We start from the raw sequence: 26,516 nt of genomic DNA on the forward strand, positions 1-26,516 counted from the left end.
GATATGTCTTTTCCTTGGTGTTTCGCCTTCCTGCCGTTGAGGAGTTCATCAGCCAAAATGGTCACATCACAGTTTACACCCATCAGCTGCAGATCAGGATGGCATACTTCTGCAAGCAATCACTTGCGATTTTTACCTGGAAACACAGGTTCTGGATGAGCTGAACTATATTGCACAATAAGTACAGGAACCTAGTCCTTGTCTGCTAGACGATTAAGTTGATGTGGTGCTAGCTGGCCTGTGGCCAATCTCTGTATGTGTGCTCTTAACATGTGCTGCATCCATTATCAGTTGAGGTTATCTATTGCTTTCCATGGAAGAAGTGCCATCTTGGGGTATGCGACTCAAACCTTTCTGATTTGTTCGGTGATGTTTTTAGTAATTTAATAGAACAGACCCGTTAATGCCAAGACTAATTTTGGTAGAAAAGGTACTAGGAATAGGTGTGGGTTATTCTTCACTGAATTTAGTTCTTTGAGGTGAAATTTCTTATCTCTACACACCTGTCAAACACCTAGCACCTTCAGTGCTACAGAATTTAAAAATACATACTTTTAAAGTAAGTATTCCTTGAGAATTTAAATGTTAAGCATTCAGCTTCTAGGAAATCTAGTTTAGATTTGTTCTAAACTTTTGAAAACCTTAAGTTTTCAGTTTTCTTTTTCCTGAAAGGAACACTTAAGATTTTCTTAATATAGCAAAATTCTCCAGTTTCCTCCATTTGAAATCCTGTGCTGAGACAGCACCTTACATATTCTCTCCCATACTGCTAGGTTTTAATCCCTTGTTGTAATACTGAGGCATGCCTAACCCTTTGTCCTGGTTTCAGCTGGGAGAGAGTTAATTTTCTTCCCAGTAGCTGGTGTAGTGCTGTGTTTTGGATTTAGTATGAGAAAAATGTTGATAACACACTGATGTTTTAGCTGTTGCTAAGTAGTGCTTATGCTAGTCAAGGACTTTGCAGCTTCCCATGTCCCATGCTCTGCCAGGTGCACAAGCATCTGGGAGGGGGCACAGCCAGGACAGCTGACCCAGACTGACCAAAGGGCTATTCCATGCCTTATGACGTCATGCTCAGTATATAAACTGGGGGGGGGGGGGGGGGGGGGTTGGCTGGGGGACAGCGATCGCTGCTCGGGGATGGGATGGGCATTGGTCAGTGGGTGGTAAGCAATTGGATTGTACATCACTTATTTTATATACTCCTTTATTTTTATTGTGATTTCCCTTCCTTTTCTGTCCTGTTAAACTGTCTTTATCTCAATCTGCAAATTTTACTTTTTTTTTTTCCCTGATTCTCTCCCTCATCCACTGCGGGGGGACGGGGACAGAGTGAGCAAACGGCTGTGTGGTGTTTAGCTGCCTGCGGGGTTAAAGCAAATACACAGAGCATTTCACTATTCTGGACTAATTAGTATTTCTTTGCAGTGGTCAAGATCTGGGAGAAACGATATCCTGACACAGACAAAATACCACTAGTTCCTCTTCCCTTTTACCCATAAAACTAGTCTTATAATACGAAAATTGATGTGTGACAAACTTTGGCTGAATATCCTTTACAGTTCTTGGACAGAGCACCCATTAATACTTAACAGTAAGAACGTAATGGTAATATTGAGCTTGTCCCAGTAGTTTTTGATACTTTTTTTTTTTGCTAGTATTTGTATACTTCAGCAGTACCTTTCTATTAGTGATTGTTTACAGTAGCAACTGCTGTTCCCTAAAAATGAAAGGTGTATTACAATGTATTTTTTTACACAAAACCAAAAGACCAACAATGTGATCTGGTACTATTTAGTTATGCAAAATATGCACCTTTACATACAACAGAATACTGATGCAAATAATGTCACTGTAATGTTTCACAAGCTTTTCTCCCCACCAGGTCTAAGATAGTAAGGAAAAAAAGCTGTGATGTTTAGTCATCTCTGTAAAGATGAAAAAAAATCCTGTTTGACGCATTATACAACAGAGTAACTAGCCAATATTTATTCCCTTACTCAAACTGGAATTTTATTATCAGCTGATCTTGTTCAGTTGGGCAAGGCGTAACCAAAGACTGTGGAAGGCTTAACCTGCCTCTAAATTATGATAGTTCAATTATAAATGCAAAGTTTTAGTTCCTATTAAATTGTGCATCAAGCAGAAAATCCGTGCTTCAGAAATGTTAGTTTAACCTGTCAATGTAACTATACTTCTGCATACTTTGGTTTGAATTCTTCAATATGGCACAGCTCTGAACATTCTAAAAGATATTATGAATTTCACATACTTATCTAGGACTCCTTTCTTTAGAAAGGCTTTAGTCATGATCTGCAGCACTGTCCCCAGGGCAGTTTGAAGATAAATCTTTGGAGTCTAGGAGATAAGCAGAGGAAAAAGTGAGTAATTCCAGCTCAGAGGATGGAAAAAAAGAAAGTTGCTAGAATTATTTGAAGAATTCATATGAGGCAGATTAAACAGCATTCAAGAAGGTTTGCAAGTTATTAATTCCAAACTTAGTTTTAAAACAGTGAACATAAATTCTACCCTCTTTGGTGCGGTGAAGCTGGACAGTGTTCTAACTGCTTCAGAAACACCTACAAGTTTTTGCAGCTTTTTATGGTACTAGTTTTAGTATCTGAATTTTGTTTTCTCAAAACAAAATTAATATGAATACCAATTCAAGTAAATGCCAGTATGGTTGGTTGGTTTTTTTTTTTTTTGTTGTGTGCATGTAAACACCTAAAAATTGCCTTATAATCAAAACGTACAAAACTTTGTGCAAAAACCAGCAGCCTGAAAGGAAAATTTGCTATGTAGATTTAAAAGACTTCAGTAAGAGAAACATAAAGGATATATTGTACTATTTAAGTCTAGCTGCATAAGCAAAGTAAAACACTTACAAGACAGGTTTACTCCCACCTTCATAGGTTGTTCCACACCAAATGCAGTAAAAGTGTTCTTCTCTCAAATAAGCAGTCAGGATGTGCAGCTTTTCTGATACCTAGAGAAATATGTAAATGTATGCAATGATCTGGGGCTCATGTGACATAAAACAGTTTGAGCTACTAGCTTTGCTAAAACAGATTGTTTAACCTTTTGCTATGGAAAAGCTACACAGTACTGTAGCTCAGTAAGGCATGGAGTTTCCCAAATTTGTAGCATACGGCACAAGAATTCATGACCTCTGGAAAGTTAATGGCTGTTGTTTGCTCATCTTTCTTTCCAGCTAAGAAACCTGCACTGAAGAGAGAGTTAAAAATATTACCTAGCTACCTTATTTCAAGTATATTATATTTTTGGTGGAATCTCTGCAAATCAAACCCGTAAGGCTAACAACAGCTGTGTGATCTAGTTCTCAAAAAATGTGAATTTCCAGTGTCCATCTTGAGATAATCTGTGAAGCTTTTTCAGAAATTATTTGGCAATTCTAGAATTCAGCCTAAGACATGAGATAAGGCATCCAAAATTAAAGCTCAAAAGCAAATAACTTTGATCAAATACGTGATCTTGCATATCTTGGCTAAAACACAAAAATGGTTAGGATTTAGTTTCTAGGCTACTTTTTCCAAAGATCAGCTTCAAAACAGATGAGCAATAAGTCAGTGGTTTAATGTTTTATATTTGATCGTGTAACTGATATAAAAACCACTACTTTAAGATTGCAAAGTGGATATTCACTACAGCTTGGAAAATTACATGTATACATAAATTCTTTATAAGTGTATGTATGCATACATACCTACTTCTTAAAGGAATATTAAATTTAATTCTGAATCAAGCCATTAATTTAGTTGCAGAGCTTACACTTAAGTCTGAGTTTTTGCATTCATCTTCCTTGTCTTCCTCATCCTTTTTGTCTTCCTCTTCAGGTTCTAGCCAATACCAAGTCTCCTTGGGAACATCAATATCCTTAAATAATGAAGGATTTAAATGAAAATTATCTTCCTTCATAGGTTTTCTCGTAAGATGCTGGATAAAAATAATTTCTAATAGGCGAGATGTTAAGTTTTAAAACTTTCCTGTAGAGTATAACCAAGAATTACTAAAGCTGTAGTGGGAAACTAAATACAGCGGTCCACAAGAAGGATTGCTCACTTTTTAAAAAACAAGTAAACGCATGCTAACCTTAAGTTCTATTCCATCTATGTCCACTATGTGTTAAGGCTACACAGCAACATAATCTCAGACCAAGGCTGTGAACAGATACCCTTTTTTATCAGTTGAAGACATGCTGCCCCAAGTTATTTTACCAAGAGATCACACAGTGCTTCCTAATCCATCCCAGGTAAAGTTAAAGGAAGAAGAGTCAAAAAAGATGATCTAAGCTAATTCAGCCAACTCCATCTGGAGCAGACTAAGGAGTATCAAACAATCTCAGCAGAACTTGTGGGGCGGTATTAACCTCTAACAAGTTAATAGAGAAAAGAATAATACTTGAAGTTTTCAAGCAGCAAAAACTTACAGTAGTTCATTGCTATTACCCATGTTATTCCTTGCACGTGGAAGGTACTTTGTTTTGGGTTTGGTTTTTGTTTAAATGTTTCTTTGGTGAACCTGCTGATACCCTCAATGATGATCCTCGTACTTGGAAATACTCAAGAGCTGTCTGGACATGGTCCTGTACCACCTGCTTTAGGTGACCCTGCTTGAGCAGGAGAGTTCGACAAGATGACCTCCAGAGCCCCTTCCAATGTCAACCATTCTGTGATGATGTTGCTCCCTCACTTGAGGCAAACAGCACCATCATTTAGGACAGCCTGACTTTGGCTACTGAAAGATATGCAAACAGCTCAAAAGAAACCACAATAATGCAGGAGCAGAAACAGATGAGCTCTGATGATGCAAATTAACATGGATTTTCACGTAAGTTACAATGAAGTTGGTGTACACTTCCAAATATCTTAATGGTGCAAACATATACTTTGAAATATTTTAAGACGACTGAAGTGTTGCCAAGCATCAAGACTTCAGGCTAGTTATCCCACACTTTTAGAGAACTTCCAAGAATTGAACCCCTACTTCGTTTGTAGCCTATATCTCTAACTTATAAGCCCTCCTTCCAACCCCCAAAAATACAGGTCTCACTTTTTGCATATCTAATTGCTGGCAGGCCCTCTGGCTTTTTCGGAGGTCCCCTTCCATCTTACGCTCTTCTTGTTTGTTTTTGAATCTTATTCTGTTAAGAAAGAGTTGATAGCTAAAATAAGCAGCTAGACAAACAGTGAGAAGCATTACAGTCAATAGCTTTTCTAAAATAGAAAATCTAAGATTCTAGCCCTACTAATTCAGACCAGGACAACGTTGAAGTTAAGAAGTCCTTCTGACATTGTTTCTATGGGTGCACACGTGTATTTCTTGGGAATTACGCCTTCAAGACAGTGCTTTTTTTGATCACACTACACTGAACACTTTCTTCACCAGGTTTTTCATAAGACAGGGAAAAAGTGGTTCACTAAACATCTGCAAAAGACACAGCCTTCCCTTCTTCACATATAACAACCAAATCAGGAGAAAATAAAAACAATAAAACCTAAACAAATTTACACTGATTTTTAAATGACTGTAGCAACATTGCTCAGGATTACCTGTGGATTTTATACTAAAAACGATGACATAGTTCTCTGATTTTAAAAAGTTGCAAATTACTTGAGAAAACTTAGTATCTATATTTGCATTATTAACATTTACAAAAATAAATGATGCAGCACACACTTTTAGCATTACAGCATTCATCTGCTTTTGCTTTAGAACTAAGAAACAATTACTATATTTCAACTGTATTTCAACTCTTACCTCTCATTCAAAACATTCAAAAATAGTAACACATTAAAAGAATAACCAAACTTAAAGCATAGAAAGAATCATTGTTTATAGACATTCCTTGAATATCAGTTACATCATTTTACCTGAACTGATCTGCAGCTTGTTCGTTTGCTTGTTTTTTCATATGGAGTTTTTGTCTATAGTTTTCCAGTTTTTCTTCAGCTTTTCGCTTTTTTAATTCCTCGTGACCAAGCCCACTTCTGCCTATGTAAGTTCAAAAGATGAATGTAAGCAGTTGAGAAGCTCTGATACCCAACTAAGTAAATTAGGAAGTATCACAAACCTGTTTTTATGTTCAGAGGAATAGGTTCAACAATGCCTTCTCCTGTGAGGGAAAAAATAGGTCCATTTGAGAAATCAGGTCTTTCTCAAACTACGATTTCTGCAGTATATTTAAGCAGGCAAGCTGCTTTTTCCATTAAATATGCACATTTTCTTGTGATTTTGTTGCTTGGAAGTTGAAAAATCCCAAATCGATGTACATTTAGTGCATTACAAATGACCCAGCTGAACTGGAACTCCCTCTCTTTTTTGGCTTGTCTGCTGGATTGCTGTATACTTTTTTCAGGACACTACCCAACTGAAAGAAAATGGTGTTGACTTGACAGGTATAACATAGTTGTGATGGAGACTGCTTTGTTACAGCCTTCAGTAGCATTTTTCATTCTAGAGTCTCACAACTTGACAAAGATGAAGAATAAAAAGAATCTGTCTGGACCACTTAATTTGCCAATTGTCTGCTAGAGACATGCTGAACTAGCATAGCAATTACTGATGCTTTGTTTTACTGATTTTACTTCATCTACTAAGGCTTCATAAGAATAGGCCAGTGTGCACCATTTCTTCTTCAGAATCCAACTATAAATTCAAAGACAGGTATAGACTTTTTTAGGTTGACTATTAGCTTTGCAAGACCATCAAAACACTCTGAATACAATTCCTGTAGGCATGCGCATATGGAAGTGCATTTACTGAGCAGCAAGTACTGCCGCTTCCCTCGCATCTCTCGACAGTCTGCACCGTTTTTATTTCAGTTTTTAGAGATTCGCTCTCATCTTTTGTTTTGCCACACCACATTCACAGTTCAGTAATGCTAGGGCTCTGAGAGAGGCATTCATTGACCCTGTCTACAAATGAAGTGGCAACTACAGTCTGTAAAATATAAAGGTACACCCAAATAGAGGCACACGCTTCCAGACAGTGACAGGCTTACCGCTTTTGCCAAGGGCCTGGCCACTCTTGTAGCCCATCTTCTGGAGCAAAGCAAAGCCTTTGTTCTCATTGCCCAATGCACTTTTCAATACCAAGTCACGTCTCTCTTTTTCCTCTTCTTTTATACTCTTTTGTCTGTTCTTCTCATTGGCTTCTTTTTGCTTTTCTTCTTTCTGAAGAGCCTCCTTCATCCGCCTCACCATGGGCAAGCCTGGTCTTACATCCTGTCTAAGAGTTAGTAATTCCAGCAAGTATTAGCATTTTTTTTAACGTGTTTACCATCACTTAAGAAGGAAAAGAAGAGCTACCTACTTAATAAATAAGTCAGACATGTAATCTTCCTCTTCATCTTCCTCCATGTTCAGCACGCATGCCCCGTTCCGGCCCCTTTCCTATGAACACCGTCAGTGCGCTCTCTCACGCGTCTTATTTCTCCGCAGGCTACCTGAAATGCAGAATCCGCAAGAAAAACCTGCCGCTCGGTGCGCGGCCGGAGGCTGAAGGGGTACGGGCCTGAGGGACGAAAACACGGGAACGCGGGGGGGGCCGGGCCGCCCCCTCCCTCCCCCGGGACACCCGCGCCAGGCTTCACGCCCACAGCGCGCTTTTCCGGGCTCCGCTACCGCCGACCACCGGCGCCCGCGACGCCCCTCACCCCCGGAAGCCTTCGCCCGCTGCCAAGGCGCCCGCAAGGCCGCGGCGGGGCGGAGCGGCGCGGCGCGGAGGGGGCCGCTGAGGGACCCCGCGCACCTACCCGACTCCGCTCCGCTCCGCTCGGCCCGGCCCGGCCCGGCCCGATCGCGGCGCCCGCGCGCGGCCGCCGGCGCCTGCGCGCCGCTCGCTTCCTGCTGTGCGCGGGCGCAGGTTCCTCCGCGCTGCCGAGGTGCGTTGGGGCCGGCGCCGGGCCTGGGGGCAAAGCCGCCCGTGTCCCGGCCCCGCTCCCCTCCCCTCCCCTCCCCTCCCCGCCAGCCGGGCCAGGACACGGTGGTGGTTGAAGCAGCCGAAGCCGCCGGTGATGGCCCCGCGGCGGGGGCGGCGCGGGTGAGGGGGCGCCTGCGGCGGAGCGTGCCCGCGCGTGTCCGTGTCCCGCCCACCCCCCGGGGGCCGCGGCCGCCTTGTCACGCCTCGCGCGGCCCGCAGCTGGCAGGACGCGGCCGCCGCACGGTAGGAGCGTAACGCGCGCGCGCCGTGACCGTTAACGGCGGCGGGCGGGCGGGCGGTGTCGGCCCGGCCCGGCCCGGTCCGGTCCGGTCTGGCCCCGGGGTGTGCGGCGGGCAGGGCTTGTGGGCCGCGCTTCCTCTCCGCGGCTCGGCTCGGCGCCGCTGCCTGCCGCCTCCGGCTGTCCCGAGGGGAGAGGCGCCGGCGTTTGCCTGCCTGTGGGGGGTGGGTGCGCGTACGTGCGCCCGCGGCGGGGTTGCTGTGGGTATGGAAGGCAGCACGCTTCTGGCTGGTGTTTGGTATTGTTCCGCGGCCGAGGAGCCGGTGCGTGGCTAGCTCTGTAGTGCGGTCTTGAGGCGTTACTTCGTGAGGGGTTTTTGAACCAGGCAAGAGGCTGTGGGAGGGGTGCTACAGCTTATTAAAGTAACAGGTAGAAGGCCCCAGGCACAAAGTCCTTTTCACCTGATGCAGTTCTTCAGGAGGATGTCGCTTCTCCTAAACTCGCCCATTTTTCAGCTTTCTCAGTTCGTCTGCTGAAGTGCGTGCTTGATGAAGATCTAAATAGAATCACAGAATCCTTTAGGTTGGAAAAGACCTTTAAGATCATCCAGTCCAACCATTAACCTAACACTACCAAGTCCACCACTAAAACAATTCAGGGTAGAGTAGTAATTTCATGTTTCCTGGCTTGGTGGCTGGATTATTTATAACGAGAGTAAAAAGTAGGAATCATTAAGGTTAGAAAGGATCTCTAAGATCATCATTCCAACCATCAACCCAACACCACCATGCCCACTAAACCATGTCCCAAAGTGCCACGTTTACACATTTTTGTGAACACCTGCAGGGATGGTGACTCCACCACCTCTCTGGGCAGCCTGTTCCAATGCTTGACTGCCCTTTCCGTGAAGAAATTTTTCCTAACATCCAATCTAAATCTCCCCTGGTGCAGCTTGAGCCCATATAGTTGATTTAGGCTACAGAAAAATAGCTGGACAATACAAAGGAACTCTAGTACACCTGAACACTTTATAATCTCTGTAATGCTTCACCATAACTTACTGGATGCTAGCTGACTTTGGTAGGCTTTTGCTCTGCATCCTGTGGGAGATAGCGGTGTATTTATTACTTGTAACATGTTCAGTAAGACCCAGACCTTGCCAGAACCACTAGAACTTGGTAGGAGTTTTTTGCTGAATTTTGGAGCAAACCTTTGGCTATTGTAGGTGAGCTTTGGATTGCCTACCTGCATAGGTGTGTATTAGAGTCTTAAGTCTTCAATTAGCTGAATATTTGTGTAATTGTTCTTGTATCCGATCCTTTGTGCTTCAGCGGCACAGCTGAACGTACGTGCGGATTTGGTAGCTCAGAGCTTGTGTTTCCTAAGTTTGGATTAAGAGGTAAGGGAATGTGTGGAAGGCGTATAAGGGGATCATGGCTTTAAAGGGTAGGGGAATGCTTTTATCTGGGGAGGAAAAGGAGTAATGAGCTGTGCTGTCATACAGCACTCCTGTGCTGTGCGGGTGTGTGACGAGCGGTGTAGATCTCTGGGACGATATCCAAAGAATCATAGTGCTGTCATTCATTGTGTTTCTCTCTGCTGTCATGTAAAGGTGTTTTGAAGTGATGTGTCTGTGCATTATTGACAGGCAATACCTCCTCAATTCTTTATAACTTAAAAAAAAGCCAGAAGATGTCTTCGGAGGTGTTGGGGGAGGGCTGTATGTGCTTCTCTAAGTGGCTCTTCCACTTTTGCTGATCTGTTGCTGGGGATGTGTGCAGTGAAAAATACTGTAATGCAAAGTACCAAAGAGCAGGGAACAAGCTTAGCATTACAGACGTTGTATGCTTTAGTTTCATCAGCACCAAATCATTAAGGTGAATTTAAAACCATAATACAGTTGTAGTATTAATATGTCACCCTTTACTACTGTCTAATCTGGGGACTGTTTTAAAAAAAAGTTAAAATTATTAAATTTAAATCACTTCATTTGACTTTAAGAGTTTTTTGGGTTTGACCACGAATGAGGAAGCAGCTGTGAGCATTTGAGAGCACAAGTGGAACAGTGCAGCTCTCAAAAGCTGATGTCTTACATAATACTCCTTAGTTGCTTTGCTTTTCCTGTTTCACCCGAGATCTTAGTTTCAGCATCACTGCATTCAGGGGTTGGGTTTTTTTTGCTTTTTTGGGTTTCTTTTTGCTGAAGATGGTTGACTTAATTTTGTGATTTTTAGATAAATTTTTGTTTTGCTGTCTGTTCTGTATTAAGCAGCTACACTTTGTTTAAATGTGGCTTGCTAAGGTTAAGTTTTCTGCAGAGTGTTTGCTTACATTTGTGGTGCTTTGTTGCTATCCCCCATTCGCTGTTTGAGCAGGATCTCCAGTGTTCGATCTGTAGTATTTTGCCTGTTGGGGAGACTTGCAGTCATTTGGCTGCTGATTGTATTCCAGGCTGTCACACGTAAGACGTGCTGGGTTTCAGAGGGCTTGTTTGTCCAGCACTTCACGCAAGGCTAGTGGGATCTGTGAAGTCTTAGGTCAGTGATGCCAAATGCTGTCAGTGTTCCTTCCTCTCTCAAATTTCTGTTGGGTGGAAATTCCTACTTGTGATAGGCTCATCTCCTTCTCACCCTCTCTGTTGAAGGTGTTGAGAAGGTGGACAGGTTCATGCCCAAGCTTTGCGAGTGTGGTCAAGGGTCTTGATTAGGGACAATCCTTATTCCATTTTATGTAAGAGGAGACAGTGAGATGACTCCTTTACCTCTTTTGTGTGTATGTGTGGTTTTTTTCTTCAAACAGTGACTTCAGTATATTTTTCTTGGCTAAGAGTTAGCACCCTGAAGTTGCCTGTAGGTGCTGTTTTTACAGCTAACCACTCTGTTCCCTGAAATACTAATGGATGTACTCAGTTGTAAATATGTGAGTAGTTTTTATGTGGGACTGCTTAGCTAAGACAAATCTAAGCAGGCTAGAACTGTAATCTGTAGGTTTCATCTTCATATTTTTATTTGATTTTCAAAGCTTTGTACTGTTGTACTATACTTTATACTAATACTTATATTTTTATTTTAGAGTTGTTACACAAATTTACAGTAAAACCGGAATTTAACCAGTTATGGAGCTGGCTCATAGTTTGTTACTGAATGAGGAAGCATTAGCTCAAATCACAGAAGCAAAGAGACCAGTCTTTATCTTTGAATGGTTAAGATTTTTGGATAAAGTGCTGGTAGCTGCTAACAAGGTAATTTAATGTTTTTGGTTTTTTTTTTCCCTTCTTTCTAAAACATTTGTATTAATTTCATGCTAGAGAAAGTTGACAGATAATGGCCAGGTCATAACTGTATGATTTCAGATTCAGCCTGAAGAGCCTCTGTGTTAGCTTGTGGCTTTTAAGTGTTTAATTGTAGGCTGTCAGTAGAGTCAGACTCTCTGTTATATAACACATAGCTTGGTTTGAGTTCTTCATTGTCAAAAATACTTGGAAGACAAAACCTTCCCTCCCAGAGTCGGGATTCCTGATGGTAAAGAGGATTAAATGATGTTCTATGCAGGTATTACTGTATTTTTAGTAAGTATTTAAAAAAGTAAAAATTAAATAGGGTAACAGATAATTCTGGGCATTTAGCATCTGTCTCTGCTATTATTGAATGTATCTCAAATCTCTGCGAGACAAGCAGTTTGCTGAATTACATACAGGTGGAAGTGGTATAAGATTTACTTCAGTCTCTTGTAGGTTTTTCTGGGTGGTGGAGACAAGACACAGGATTAAATGACTTTTCTTATTTTATTTATTTTTTGTCCTTTAACAGACAGATGTCAAGGAAAAACAGAAGAAACTTGTAGAACAGCTAACAGGACTCATCAGCAGTTCCCCTGGGCCACCTACGCGAAAACTACTAGCAAAAAATCTTGCTGCTCTCTACAGCATTGGAGACACATTTACTGTTTTTCAGACGCTTGACAAGTGTAATGACATCATCAAGAGCAAAGATGATACTGCAGCATACCTGCCTACAAAGCTGTATGTTTAATATTATTAGGGAAAGGCGAATTTTTTTTTTTTTTTTTAAGCAAAGGGGTCCTGGATATTACAAAAGAATCTACCTGTATATGTGCATGTTATGTTTAGTTATATTTTGCATGCTTATTTGGAGTTCACATGTGCTTGATACAGCAGAGAAAAGAGCAGGGTAGAGGTTGTGGAGGGCAGGATTCAAAGGTGACAGATACCTGGCTATCTGAAAGTGAGATGCTTTCGTCTAGGCAAGGGACTGTCTTATGTTTCTTCACATGCTTATGTCATGGAGGGGATAACAGTTGATGAAGTAATGCAATGAAGAAATTCCACCAGTGGGATTATTGCTGATTGGGCGCAGGTACCCCATTTAAGACAGAACCTGCAGACTGTCAAACAAGAGCATTACCTATGCCCAGAGAATTGTAACCAAATGTTCAAGTTTTCCCCCCACAGCCCCATCAAACATTGCCTGTTTATATTCCCCTACTGTGATATACCGCACAAGTCTCACAGAGTCTGTATACTTGGATGTGCGTGCGCGCGCATGTATGTGTGATCCAGTTTGTCTTTACTTATAAGAGCAGTCTCACTGGTAGGAGGTTGGTTAATGCCGCAAACAGCTTCCACTGAAACTGTTTTTAGTACTTTCCCACACATACTGCTTCATATGTTCATAGTGTCTAGTGAACCCCAGTTTGGGCTTGCCTTTAGACATTACCGTACCAACAGGATTTAACAATAAAATCTGAAATAGTCAGTGTTTGGGCAGATACTGTCCTCCTTTTATTTGAAGCTGTTGCAACTCTTTGAGGAACTTGTATAAGTGGGAAGGGTTTTGTACTATAACATGCTCTGAAATGTATGCTACCCACTCAAATGGTAGTCCAGAAGGTTTTTTACTATATGATTTCAGACTTCATTTTTTGATGTTTGTGTAGAAGAATTGTGTAGGAGACTGTCGTGGTTTAGACCCAGCCAGCAACTAAGCACCTCGCAGCCGCCCGCTCATTCCCCCTACCCCGATGGGATGGGGGAGAAAATCGGAGGAGTAAGAGTGAGAAACACTCCTGGGTTGAGATAAGAACAGTTTAATAATTGAAATAAAGTAAAATAGTAATGATAATAATAACAATATAATAATAATGTACAAAGCAAGTGATGCACAGTGCAAGTGTTCACCACCCACCGACCGATACCCAGACAGTTCCCGAGCAGTGATCGCTGCTACCTGGCCAAGTCCCCTCAGTTTATATACTGAGCATGACATCATATGGTATGGAATAGCCCTTTGGTCAGTTTGGTTCAACTCTTCTGGCTGTGCCCCCTCCCAGTTTCTTGTGTACCTGGCAGAGCATGGGAAGCTGAAAAGTCCTTGACTAGCATAAGCAGTACTCAGCAACAACTAAAACATCAGTGTGTTATCCACATTATTCTCCTACTAAATCCAAACCACAGCACTATGCCTGCTGCTAGGAATAAAATTAACTCTATCCCAGCCGAAACCAGGACAGAGACAAGCCAGTTAAGGGGTAGGCTGTAATGAGTTTATAAGAAATAGCTTTGCTAAAAAGTCATTTACCCAAGAATTTCGGGTTTAAAAAAACCCCCTTGTTCCTTTGTGATGAAAAAGTGTATGCTTTCAGGAGCTGCTTCAGTCACTGTCCTGGAGCAATTTGTGTATATAACTGCAGTACAGTGTTACTTAAAGTATTCCTAATCTCAAATGGCAGGGCAAGGAAAATGTGTATATAACTGGTTATGGATCCAGTGATTTTTACAGTACCTATACATTTTCTTGTGTTATGCAATAATTTATGGATTTTAAGTTCTTAGGCTTGGAAAAACCCCAAGCATATACTTGTCTTCTCCAAAATTTTTCACTCTATGTGTAGGTCCTATAATAATACCCTTTCAAATACATTTGTGATCTTAGAAGCTAGTAACTTTTCTGTTACTTTTTTTGTAAACAAAAAAATTATTTAAATGCACAGTGGTTAAACAGCCAGTATAACTAGTGGATAATAAACAGGTTTTTATTCATCAATGATGATTAAAACATACATTTCTGTTTAAGTATTTGTCTTCATTTAGATGATACAGGAAGAGAGTACACTGATTAATGTCTTTTTTCACAGGGCTGCTGTGGCATGTGTTGGAGCATTTTATGAAAAAATGGGCAGAATGCTGGGAAGTTCTTTTCCAGAAACAGTGAATAATCTTTTAAAGTCTCTGAAAAGTGCAGAGGTAAGTTTCAGGTTGTTTTATATATGTGGTCTTGATTCCATTTAAACTGAAACCTGCTTCCTCTAAAGGTGTTTGCCAAAATGCCTGGTTTGCTTGCCTTCTAATTAGAAAAATGCAAATGACTTACATAGTATGAAGTTAAACGTGCATGTATTTTTACTGCAGAAAGTTTAGGGTTTTGTCTCATGAATATTATAGTAGTTGCTTTGTAGTGGCATAGGTAATTAAAGTTGCAAAATGGTTGTATGTACCATTTCTAACTACTGTGTTAAGATTTCTGCTTCTGTACCCTCAATAAACATTCAGTTGTTTAAAAACGAATAATAAATACTTTTTTTTTAAAAAAAAGAAGAATAAATATGTAAATAAGTAACAAAGATGTTACTCTGCATGTGAGCAGGATGCAGTGTGCCCTGGAAAGAGAGTGTCGTAATATTGAGAGAATGTGTCCTGGGCTGTCAGTGGGTCTGAGTTGATGCAAATAGCACCGCTGGGTTTTTGTTGGTGTGTGGAGTTTTTTTTGTTTGGGTTTTTTGTTTGTTTGTTTTTTTAAAATCTATGACAAGTTGGAAGGAGTACTGATTGTCTGGATCTTGTCCTGGCAGCTGTTTTTTTTCAGCTGTGGTGTTGTACCTGTGTGATTTGGGGCTTTTTTGTTGTTGTTTTTTGTGCCCTCCAACTGTAAGTACCTGCCTGTGTGCAGGTATGGTAGGAAGCTGTTGAATACTTGGGCTTCCTGTTCTCTCATATCGACTGTTTTTTCTTTTTTTTCAAGGCTGCAGCAGATAAATGGTGGGGCAGGACAGAAGCATCTTGTCTAGGGCCAATTTGTTGGATTGCCTGGGCTCATCTTAATTCGTGACAACTGTGGCAGTTTTAGTAAAGCTGTGTGTAGAGCTTACTGCTGTCTAAAACCAGCTAGGTGTTGGTTGTATATGACTTCAGTGAACTGTATTATCAATGTTTCCAAAAATATTCCTGCACAGAAGCAGGAAAATGCAGAATTAAGCACCTGGTCCTTGATATAAGTACTGTGTCCACGTTTTTCCATAAATATTTTTTTGTGTATGTGCAGTCTCAGGGCCGCAGTGAAATTCTCATGAGTTTACAGAAAGTCCTAAATGGACTTGGAGGAGCAGCAGCTTCTTGTCACCGTGATATTTATAAGAATGCCCGATCTCTGTTGACGGACAGATCTATGGCTGTACGATGCGCAGTGGCTAAGGTGAGTGTGTTTCTCACCAGTCCTACAAATTCTTGTGCTGTGACTGTGAAGTACCTGCAGTTGAACTGTGTGACCTGTTGCTTACGGTAGGAAATTTGATAATTAATTGTGCAAGGTAAGTCCTTACTAGTTTACACTGAAGGCTCAGACATTTGACTTATTTCATGTAAATGAAGGTACTATAATACTGTCTTCTCCACTTCGTAAACAAATATGACATAGAATATATTAGCTGTGGGCCTCAGTGGGAGAGGTTAGTTGTTACATAGTTCTTTTGTTGTGCTTTCATCTTTTCATTTTTATTTATGTATTAACGTATTCCATGAGTCTTCTGCTTGTTTACTCGCCAAGTTATTGGGTAAATGGGAGAGTGCGAGGGGGGGAAATTAACTCTTAAAATAATCATATTAAAATATTTGCTGAATAAACCTGACAATTACACTGATACTTAGATAAAGGGTAAGAGTGGTCTCCATTGGTGCTCAGCAAGTCTTTTTTTCCTACAGTGTTTGCTGGAGTTACAGAATGAAGCCGTGTTCATGTGGACAGCTGAACTAGAGAATGTTGCAACGCTGTGCTTTAAAGCTCTGGAGAACTCAAACTATGGTGTGCGAGTTGCAGTGTCAAAGCTTTTGGGGACGGTCATGGCTACAGCACTGATACCAAAACAAGCAACAGGTACAAGTCCTTCTGGATTCCATTTTCAAGTGGACAAACTGCGCCTTCAGTACCATGTTACATGATGGTGTTTGTCATGGTTTAGCCCCAGCCAGCAACTAAGCACCATGCAGCTGCTCGCTCACTCCCCCTACCCTGATGGGATGGGGGAGAGAATCAGAGGAGTAAGAGTGAGAAACACTCCTGGGTTGAGATAAGAACAGTTTAATAATTGAAATAAAGTAAAATAGTAATGATAACAGTACAACAACAACAACAATAATAGGCAAAGCAAGTGATGCACAATGCAATTGCTCACCACCTGCTGACTGATACCCAGACAGTTCCCGAGCAGCAATCGCTGCTCCCCGGCCAACACCACCCCCCACTCCCCCCCCCCCCCCCCCCCCCCCGCCCAGTTTATATACTGAGCACGATGTCATATGGTATGGAATAGCCCTTTGGTCAGTTTGGTTCAACTCTTCTGGCTGTGCCCCCTCCCAGCTTCTTGTGTACCTGGCAGAGCATGGGAAGCTGAAAAGTCCTTGACTAGCATAAGCAGTACTCAGCTACAACTAAAACATCAGTGTGTTATCAGCATTCTTCTCCTACTAAATCCAAAACACAGCACTATGCCTGCTGCTAGGAAGAAAATTAACTCTATCCCAGCCGAAACCAGGACAGTGTTGCACAATGCATTGTTGTTCCAGTAGATGGAAGCTTGTAGGTGGATTGTTTGGTTTTATAAACTCTAAGCTGAAAAGAGTGAAGAGTGCAGAATCTCTGTTGTAGTCATACAAAGAAAGAGAGAGCAAACTATCAAAAATCTGGGAAAAGTAGCTTAGTTTTTAAGCATGAAAACAAGCTGTTATCTGAAATGCTGTCTAGATTTATGTTTGCAAGACAGTTTTTAATTGGTAAGTCTGGTTTCAAGACATTTGCTTGTATTGGTTGGAACTTTGGGATTAAATGATTACTTTTCTTTTTGCAAAAGTAATGCGACAGAATGTGAAGAGAGCCACGCTTGAGGAGGTCTTGGAGCTTATGGCCACTGGATTTCTGCGAGGAGGATCTGGTTTCCTAAAGAGTGGTGGAGAGATGTTAAAAGTAGGAGGATCTGTCAATAGGGAAGTGCGAGTTGGTGTTACCCAGGTTTGTCATAAGCTGTAATTTACATTTTTTTTTTTTTAATAAAGTAACATTTATACATAACTGTAACCCGTTTAGTAGGAAAAATACACACTTTTGTTCTTTATTTGTTTATAAGTTAACTTACAGGTCTAGTTTGACTCACCTGTTTTGTGAGATGTACATGCGGTGTCATTCACCTAAGCTACTTTCTTATTGATGTGCAGTAACAATAGACTGAAATATGTGCTAAGGAAAGCTTATTTGATCAGTGTATGTTAGGTGGGGTTAACTTGTAAAAATATTTGAAAACTTAGTATGTTAAAGACTTTAGCTCCATATTTAAATGTTATTTCTTTTTAGAGAGAACACACTGTTGTCCTTTTGTGTGTGCTGGCTCTTTTTTCAGCTGCTGGGTAAAGTTTGCAGCCCTGATTTCTTAAACTACATTTCTTCTCTCCATGTGTCTGTCTTGAGTAGGTGAGATCTGCTGAATGTGGAAGCTCCACTTATCTGACAGAGAAAGGTGGCAGCAGCATCTCTTCAAACTCAGGCATTCTCATTCTGACATGTATTTCAGTCTGCTGCAGTAACTTGCCAGAATCCAGATTTTTTGATTGTAGGGTATTTTGTGAAACCCTTTTATTTTTCTCAGCCTTTTTTAGGTGAACTTGGCAAAAATGCCCGGTCTTCATTGTGAATTAAACACGTTCATGCTGCTGCTGTTATTGATATTATGTTCTTAAAATTTTTAAAAAGACACACATTTAGAGCAATGGACTGGGATTTCTTGCTGTCATCCAAAGAGTTTTTTGCACTTCACAGTGTATGTAGCAGTATAGGAGCTACTCTTGGCACTGGAAACAACTTAGCTTCAACAACAAAGTCCTGGCTAATGGATTGATTCATTCTGCTTAGCCTCATTAGGGTTGCTTATTACTAACTGGTATTGCTACTGTACTGCATTGTGCATGAGTATAACTGTAGTCTTCAGTGACTGAATATAGCCTTTTGTTTCTGTTTTAATTGGATCTGTTACTTCTGAATTTGCAGGCCTACGTTGTCTTTGTTACAACATTAGGAGGTCAGTGGTTGGAGCGCAACTTTGCTACATTTTTGTCACATGTACTTGATCTGGTCTCCCATCCTCGTGCAACTCAGACCCACGTGGAGGCAGTTTACTCTCGAAGATGCGTGTCCTTTATCCTGAGAGCAACTGTGGGCAGCTTGCTTGGGGAGAAAGCGCAGATTGCAGCTGCCAAAGATATATGTCAAGCCATTGGTAAACAAATGAAGGCAGTGGGTGAGGACCGTTTTTCTTTATTTGAGACCACTTGAAAGTTGCTGTCATTATACTGGTTCAGTCATTTTTCAGCTTTCTTCTATTGTGAGGAATAATTCTGTTGTTATGGTAAAAGATAATTCAGCTGTTTTCTGCTTGAAATACGATACCCAAAATGTAAGTTCTACTTGAAAAACAATTGTGTAAAACTGGCTTGTTATCCTGTGATGGTTTTTGACATTGCATTTGCTTAGTATGGAAGTGGAGGGGAAAAAAGTGTATATTTGCAACCTGTCTCGGGATAGGTTGTACTAAAAGTCGCGCAGAGTTCTTTACTACCAGTGCTGAAGGTCCTGTAGGTCAGGATCTTGTAGGTCCTTGTGTATCCCCCACTAATACCCATACTGATACCCAATTGGATTTTACAGATGACAAATAAAGATGTAATCTGAAGACTGGAATTAGAGAAGATAAATGTGGCCCCTTTGCAGAACTTTGGAGACTCTGTAATCACTAAGAGGACTGACAAAACTGTGTTGGGATCTGTTTCTTATGAAATGAGTTAATTTGAGCTGGAGATTGAGAAAGTAAACTGGAGTTGCACAACAGTGCATTTACCAAACATCTGTTTCTTCTTTTCTGCTGCCATCTAATTTGAGTTTAAAGTAATGATTAACATATGGAAATGGAATTGATTTTGAAACTTTTGCAGATTCTTCTCATAACTATTTTTTGATAGGGTAGGTATGGGACCTTAAAAGGGTTCTGATTACAGTAAGTATTACTTCAAGGAAAATAAGTCTGTTGGAAATACTACTTCTGAGATGAAACAGTTGCAGAAATTCCTCCTCCTGCCACCTTGTCAGAGTTGCAGGAAATTCCATTATGTATTTGGGTGATCAGAAGAACTATTTCATTTTTTTGAGCATTTCTGGTGAATTTTATGATAAATTGGAAGGATTTTTAATCAGTAATGATTGCTTCCCTTCATATAAGTGGGATAATTTTCTAAATTTGTACTATAGTAGACATATAAACATTAAGCTGATACTGTAGTCCCTTTGAAGTGACAGTTGCTGCTTCTGGGATATTGCATAGGAGAAAGAACCTACAGTGGGATCTAGGAACTTAACTGGATAACTTTAAGATGATTAGAGGTTGTGATTAATTATTTACTAAAGGTCTGGATATTTTTTTCATTTTAATTTTTATTCCATATATGTGCATGCAAATTGTATGCAGAACCTAGATATGTCAAGATTAGATTTTTAGTTACTGCGTATAGGTACAGTACATACATGTTGTATATGTGTATACTTGCTTTTGCTGTGTTATACTGTTAATCCTACCTCTTAGTGCACTGCCATCCATAGTAACTGCTGGGCATCTGTTTTTCATGGTCTTTGGATGATTGTGTTTGGCTGATAGCTGTAAAACTATTTCTCTTCAGAATGTGTTTGCTTTGTGAGTTCACACTATGACCAAACTTGTGGTTTTCTTTTAATATAGGGTTGATGTCAAAACTAAGCTGTCCCTTTCTATCCTGTATATGTTCAGGTGTGATTCAGGTGGTAGTCAAGCAAGATACTTTTGTTTTCTTTTCTGCAGAAGCAGTAGTGAACGATGCTAACAGTGAAAATAAATCAGGAGCTGCCGATGTAGCTGCAAGCCAGCATGTAATGGTGTGTGCGCTCCAGGAACTGGGTAGTCTGGTTCAGAGTCTGAATGCCACTGCATCTCCTCTTATTCAAGAACCCTCTATTGGTATGCAAATAACTTTAAATTGATTAAATGAGACGTCTGAGTAATGAATATGAAATATAATTAAGTCTAGTTAAATAATAAATTAATATGTAAGAAATAAATTGATGAAACTGGCACTCCCTGTAATACTCCATGTAGCTACCTTTGTCCAGCTCATTGTGTTTAGTACCCTAACTTTAGTTCAAGTTTGACAAAGTATTAAGCAACTATTTTGATCAAAATCTGCCTGAAGCTCTTTTTCAGGGTGAGTAAAGTTGTGATTTTTAGCATTGATTTGTTTAGCATTGATTTGACCATTTGCCATATGATTTTATGGGAAATACATTGTTTTGCTATATAAGGTCTGAAATATTTGCTCCTGGAAAGCTGTATTGCCTTCAGATATCAAATTTTTGTTGGGGTGGGGGATTGAGAGTATTTTGTGGAGATGAAGCTATGGATGGTCCCATTTTAAAAAGCTACTTATTTAGCTTAAGCTGACTAGGGTTTCTGTGGGATTTTCTTGTTTGTTTTAACATATGAATCCATGTTTATACTGTAGTGTTGCAGTTTTAAGTTTTTTCAGTTTGTGGATGCCTATGTTTTTTTCCAATGGAAGTGCAAGCTCCTTTAGACATCTCATTGATTGTCATGTTGATGCATATGACATTCTTCTCATACTGATTTTGCTCTCACTATGGGGTGGGGAAGATTGTGCTCATATTTATTCCTTGTGGCTGTTGTGCCCCATAAGAACAGAGGAGACTGTATCTCAGTGTTACTTCTGCTGGCTGCTATGAAGTAAGCAGGTAGAAGTTGTTCACTAGCTACAGAGAAAGCAAGAGATAAGGCAGCAGTGGGGGCTTTGAAGTAGGAGTTTGCAAAGTTAGAGATCTGGACTGAGGAAGGTGTTGGTGTGGAAACAGATTGGACTGAAGAGCTCACAGTTAGAAACTGGGATTAGCTAGGCATGGATGTTTGGAAGTGTGGAAGGACGGAAACTTGGTGCAGGGGAGACAGCACTGTGTCAAAAGAGAGGACAGCGGTCAGTGACATCTGTAGCATGTGCTTGCCTACAATGTGAAGCAAAACCAAAGATCAGTCTTGCTGTTGCTGTTACTGACAATCTGTGCAAAAGATGGGCAGATTGTAGGAATCATTTCATCCAGTGCCTGTTCCCTTATGTGGGGATACTGCCTCTTTTCAGTTCTTCAAGTAGTAGAAGTCAGTGCTATGGCTCTGGCAGCTCCAGCTTTGCTGGTAAAACCTGATGGGGAGCAGCATAATGCTAATAACGCTTCTGTCTTTCCTTAAAGAAAAAGGCAAAGTCATAAAATTCAAGTACTTTAATTCTGACTTTCTTAACTTTCATGTCGCCTGTCTAGTATTGATTCAGTTTGCTTGTCTACGTATATTAAAAAGCACATCATAACTTTAAGACTGTAAACTCTCTTTTCTGTAGGTCTGTTGGAGACAGTAACTTCAGTTCTTCTTCATCCCAGCATGGCTGCTCGACTTGCTGCCGCATGGTGCTTGCGGTGTGTAGCTGTGGCATTGCCTTTTCAGTTGACTCCGTTTTTAGACAGATGTGCAGAAAGACTCAACAATCTGAAGACCTCTCCTGAAGCTGTTAGTGGCTACAGTTTTGCAATGGCTGCTTTGTTAGGTGGTGTGCATCAGTGTCCCTTAGGTATTCCTCATGCCAAAGGAAAGGTGAGATAATGACTGTTTCATCTGTGAGTGTATTAAAAGATACCTTTTTATCTAGAAGGAATAGCTCTGCAAAACGTGTGACATGGTAACGAGTTAAAGCATTATTGAAATTGAACTTGTGCCTAACAAGAGAGCAATGGCCAGAGCATGTGTTTGGAGTATTTCAGTTGCAATATTTACCAGCTTTTTTCCCGTCTCTCTTTCAAATTTGCATTCTTGTTTGGCATATTAATGAATAATTGCTGAAGAGAATATTACCGTCTGTGTTGTCATATGCAAAATACTAATCATCTGCATGAAATGTAGTCTGCATTCATTCTCTATGGAAGGTCAATTTAAATGATTTGAGAACGTCTTTATATATAGTCTGTAAGGGTGGATGTGTAGCAGTAGCTTGCAGTGGCTTAATTCATACTTTTAAAATCTGTTGGTTTTTGTCATCGGTGCAGATGGTGGTCAGTATTGCTGAGGATCTGTTGCGAACTGCTGCACAAAACAGCAGACTCTCCTTGCAGCGGACTCAAGCTGGATGGCTTTTACTCGGAGCGCTTATGACCTTAGGTTTGTAAAAATGGTTGCTTTTTGTTTAATTTTAATGCTTGTCCAACATTTCTGATTATCCACTGTGGCAAATGGTCTCTGCATATAATGAGTCCAGTATCTAGCACAAGAGTATTTATACCAAGGGAAACAGAGTGTTAGTGCATTTATTTCAGCAGTGTTGTTTGTGCTGGGGAGAAGTGAAATATTAGTGTTTATGTAACCTGAAGGATAGTAGAAGGTGTCATACCTAAAAAACCATTCTGCTCTGTTTTTAGAAACCCAGCCTTTAGTCATTCTATGAAAATGATAGGACAAGAGGAAATGGCCTCAAGTTGCATCAGGGCAGGCTTAGATTGGATATGAGGAGGAATTTCTTTACTGAAAGAGTGGTGAAGCATTGGAACAGACTGCCCAGAGAGGTGATGGAGTCACCATCCCTGCAGGTGTTCACAAAAATGTGTAAACGTGGCACTTTGGGACATGGTTTAGTGGGCATGGTGGTGTTGGGTTGATGGTTGGACTGATGATCATAGAGGTCCTTTCTAACCTTAATGATTTTATCCTAGTTTTACTCACTAAAAAACAATCCAGCCACCAAGCCAGGAAACATGAAATTAATTTATTACTCTACCCTTAATTGTTTTAGTGGTGGACTTGGTAGTGTTAGGTTAATGGTTGGACTTGATGATCTTAAAGGTCTTTTCCAACCTAAATGATTCTATGATTCTATGAAAAGGGCAAAATTGCCCATAGTCTTCCTTTCTTAATACTGTGGTGCAGAAGAAATGGACTGTAAATAAAACGTAATGAGCATTCCAACAAGTTGCATGTGTGCCTCTGGATAGGCAGCAGTACTGATTAGAAGTGTTACCAGTTTGAAAGCAATTCAGTTGTCTTAAAAAAGCCAGCCTCATGTTCATAACTGCCACCACAGAAATACCAGAAACTGTATTTTGAGAGGTTATAAGTATACTCTTGAATTTTGCAGCAATAGTTTGGGTGGGATTTTTTGGGGGGCTGAGGGGAGGAGGTTTATACTGGAAAATATGATAAAGTTCTGATGTATTCTGCAGTATTTTGATCTCTCCGCAAATACCATTTTGTGTTTCATCTTGCTTCTCTGAATTGCCTTTTTTTTTTTTTTTTTTTTTTTTTTTTTTGCCAGATTATTGTCATGTTTTTCTAACAGTGTAGCCCTATTTTGGTTGTCCTTCTCCAACCCATTTTTGATGCACTTGCGCTGGTTCTTCTGGAGCTTTTTCAGAAGTTTTCTTTAAACTTGACTTAAACTAGTTACATAATCAGTAGCTGTCGGTTATTTTTCTACTCATTTTATGAATAAGTTAGGATAGGCTAAAGAGCTTGCCTTCAAAATAGTAATATAAAAAAAAATCAGAAGTCAGAATAAAAAGTAAAAAGACAGTTGGCAGTGGTTAGATATTACATGACGATGTATAGAATTGCCTATTTCCTATTTTTAGTACTGATATAAACAAACAGGCTTACCTATACTTTGCCACATTTTCAACCTAGAAATGAGAAAGAGTTTCCTTTGTTTTTTGTTGCTCAAGTAGGGAAAAAAGGAAGAGAAGTGAAATAAGAGAAAAATAGCTTAAAGAGCAAAAGGCTTCATGGCAGATTTTTCACACTTAGGTAAATACAAGTTTTTATCATACTGTCACTTCTTTTTTTTTTTTGCATAGGTCCTTCTGTTGTTCGGTATCATCTGCCTAAGATGTTGCTGCTATGGCGAAATGTGTTTCCACGTTCTCTGAAGGAGTTGGAAGCAGAGAAGGCGAGAGGAGATTCTTTTACCTGGCAAGTAACACTGGAAGGCCGCGCTGGAGCTCTGTGTGGTAAGAATTTCAAACTTTGAGATTGCAAGTGCGCAGTAAACCAAAACATGATCCCAAGTATTATAGAGAGAACTCTCGTAACTTCCCTGCTTTGTTTGAAAATGAGTAAGACGTGTCAGATTTTCATCAATATGACCTGGTTTTGGCATATAGTTTCATGAACGTGTCACACAGTCTTTGAATAAATGTTTTTAATTGCTACTTTTTTTATATTCTCTTAGGATCTGTATCTTGCTCATGCTTTATATTTGTTTGTTTCAGTAAAATTTCAATTTAAATCATTTTGTTACTAGCTATGAGAAGTTTTGTTGCTCACTGCCCTGAGCTCCTTACTGAGGATGTGATCAGGAAATTGATGACACCCATAGAATGTGCCATGACAATGATGTCGCAGTAAGTAGGCAGTTTTTGCTCTTTATTCACTTTTGTCTTTTCCCGGACCTGAAATACTAGAACTAGTTTGTTTTAATTTATATTCTGACCTATTACTGTGCTGTTGCTGCTTGTCCATGTTGAAAGAAACCTCTGTGAGCATTGTGTTTATGATTATTAGCTTTATGAAAGTATATAATTGCATAGCCTGTGCTGAAGGGCCTACCGTAGTAACTTTTGTTAACTGTGTTTTGGATTTCCAGTTCAATGAGCTTTTGAATTCATGGTTTGCTTATTCTTGTGCAAGAAATGAGAAAACTAAGATACTGGAATAGTAGATGTTAATCAATAAACTCTCCTCTTATGAAATGTACTAGCGAAAAGTCTTTAAATGTTTTACAGAATAAAAGAAAAGCACAAAATAGGAGTTTCTTCAGAGGAGGTACATGTCTTTGATTTACAGCAGTGTGTGTTTTTGCAAAAAAGTTTGCTCCGCACAGTTACCTCTGAAAATGTTCTGATAATTGAGTAATGTTGCTCAGAGTAGTTCTCTGAACACTGTTTTCTTGTCTTGGCTAGAGACACATCTTGTGAAAAGAAATCTGAAAATACTCTTTTCAGTAACTGCAATATTTCTGGTTTTCTCTTTTTCTCTTGATTCTGCAGCATTCCATCAGTAATTAAAGCCCATGGAGCTCATCTCAAAGCTAGCGCAGCTATGGTCCGTTTAAGACTTTATGATATATTGGCTTTATTACCTCCAAAGACATACGAAGGTACATAAATTTTTAACATTTTTATTAAAGTAAAAATTCTACTTACTCTTTTTGATGTATTTTTGGTGCTTGCCTTTGAAGCAGATATAAGAATCAAAATAGAATACTAGGAATCTCCAAGAGTCTTGTACTGTATTCCTCATTTCCTGTATGTCATCTTGATAGTATAACTACAGAGTATGAATGTTGCAAAATATTAAAGTAACCCTTAGAGTATAAAAGTTACAGTCCCGTTTATAGGATTGAGAGGTACGGAGATCATGTTCTGAAATCCAGTTTAGGTGTTTTGTCATTGTTACTTAACAGATAGAGAACATTATTTCTTAGGATACTCAAGGGGCAGATGTGAGAATGAAGGTTTAGGGTGGGGTTTTTGTTCGGGTTTTTTTTTGTTTTTGTTTTTTAACCTGGCTTGATCTATTAGATTTATGCTATTATTATTAAATTGCGAGGTACCATCACATGATCTGACATGATCTGACATGATCTGACAGATTACCTTTTTGGGTTTCGTTTGTTTGTTTTTGTTAATTCATTAAGTTTACATGATCACGTGGATGAGTAGATTTTTTCAAAATCTGGCTTGTCATCCTGGAAGGGATGGCCTGATCTGTTGTTCAGAACATTGGTTTGGGAACTGGGAGCCCGGGGTTCTGTTTGAAGCCTTGCTCTCAACTCTAGTCTTGTCAGGTTTACTTCTCTGTCTGTTTGCTACCTGTACAATCGAGGCAATGGTGTGTGCTTTGATTTGTAACTTCGGATCACTAGCTGAAATGTTTT

General features: G+C 40.1%; 2 protein-coding genes across 10 annotated transcripts in view; one reads left to right on the forward strand and one right to left on the reverse strand.

Annotated features, from left to right (window-relative positions):
* Positions 1-2,275: 2,275 nt before the first annotated feature.
* GPATCH11 (G-patch domain containing 11) lies at positions 2,276-7,553 on the reverse strand. Of its 7 annotated transcripts, none has more exons than XM_009484132.2 (8): positions 7,333-7,553; positions 7,022-7,248; positions 6,092-6,133; positions 5,892-6,012; positions 5,071-5,161; positions 3,790-3,894; positions 2,905-2,986; positions 2,276-2,358 (listed from the first exon to the last, which is right to left on the reverse strand). In XM_009484132.2, the coding sequence occupies exons 1-8, from the start codon at positions 7,377-7,379 to the stop codon at positions 2,303-2,305; spliced, it is 771 nt and encodes a 256-aa protein (XP_009482407.1). In that variant the 5' UTR covers positions 7,380-7,553; the 3' UTR covers positions 2,276-2,302. The 7 variants fall into 7 exon arrangements, with proteins under 7 accessions (XP_009482407.1, XP_075563152.1, XP_075563156.1 ...); XM_075707037.1 differs by having other exon boundaries at positions 2,886-2,986; XM_075707041.1 differs by having other exon boundaries at positions 7,025-7,254.
* HEATR5B (HEAT repeat containing 5B) overlaps positions 7,503-26,516 on the forward strand; it is a 66,494-nt gene continuing 47,480 nt past the window's right edge. For 2 of the 3 annotated variants that reach the window (XM_075707030.1, XM_075707031.1), the window contains exons 1-14: positions 7,503-7,525; positions 11,252-11,420; positions 11,989-12,200; positions 14,333-14,441; positions 15,517-15,666; positions 16,173-16,344; positions 17,318-17,475; positions 18,505-18,754; positions 20,342-20,497; positions 21,939-22,189; positions 22,639-22,750; positions 24,436-24,588; positions 24,882-24,981; positions 25,627-25,736. In XM_075707030.1, the coding sequence (XP_075563145.1) occupies positions 11,295-11,420; positions 11,989-12,200; positions 14,333-14,441; positions 15,517-15,666; positions 16,173-16,344; positions 17,318-17,475; positions 18,505-18,754; positions 20,342-20,497; positions 21,939-22,189; positions 22,639-22,750; positions 24,436-24,588; positions 24,882-24,981; positions 25,627-25,736 (2,059 nt within the window). In that variant the 5' untranslated portion in view covers positions 7,503-7,525; positions 11,252-11,294. The remainder of the gene's footprint in view (positions 7,526-11,251; positions 11,421-11,988; positions 12,201-14,332; positions 14,442-15,516; positions 15,667-16,172; positions 16,345-17,317; positions 17,476-18,504; positions 18,755-20,341; positions 20,498-21,938; positions 22,190-22,638; positions 22,751-24,435; positions 24,589-24,881; positions 24,982-25,626; positions 25,737-26,516) is intronic. The other variant, XM_075707032.1, reaches the window with a different exon arrangement.

Source organism: Pelecanus crispus, chromosome 3 (genome assembly GCF_030463565.1).
Source record: "Pelecanus crispus isolate bPelCri1 chromosome 3, bPelCri1.pri, whole genome shotgun sequence".
NCBI lineage: Eukaryota > Metazoa > Chordata > Aves > Pelecaniformes > Pelecanidae > Pelecanus > Pelecanus crispus.

Bases quoted from the DNA above. Each gene is read 5' to 3' on its own strand.
- GPATCH11 (XM_075707039.1), bottom strand. From the start codon at position 7,379: ATGGAGGAAGATGAAGAGGAAGATTACATGTCTGACTTATTTATTAA. The intron at 7,255-7,332 runs GTAGGTAGCTCT...GGAATTACTAAC, and splicing joins ATGTCTGACTTATTTATTAA to TCTTAGACAGGATGTAAGAC. The intron at 6,013-6,091 runs GTTTGTGATACT...GAACTTACATAG, and splicing joins TCCTCTGAACATAAAAACAG to GCAGAAGTGGGCTTGGTCAC.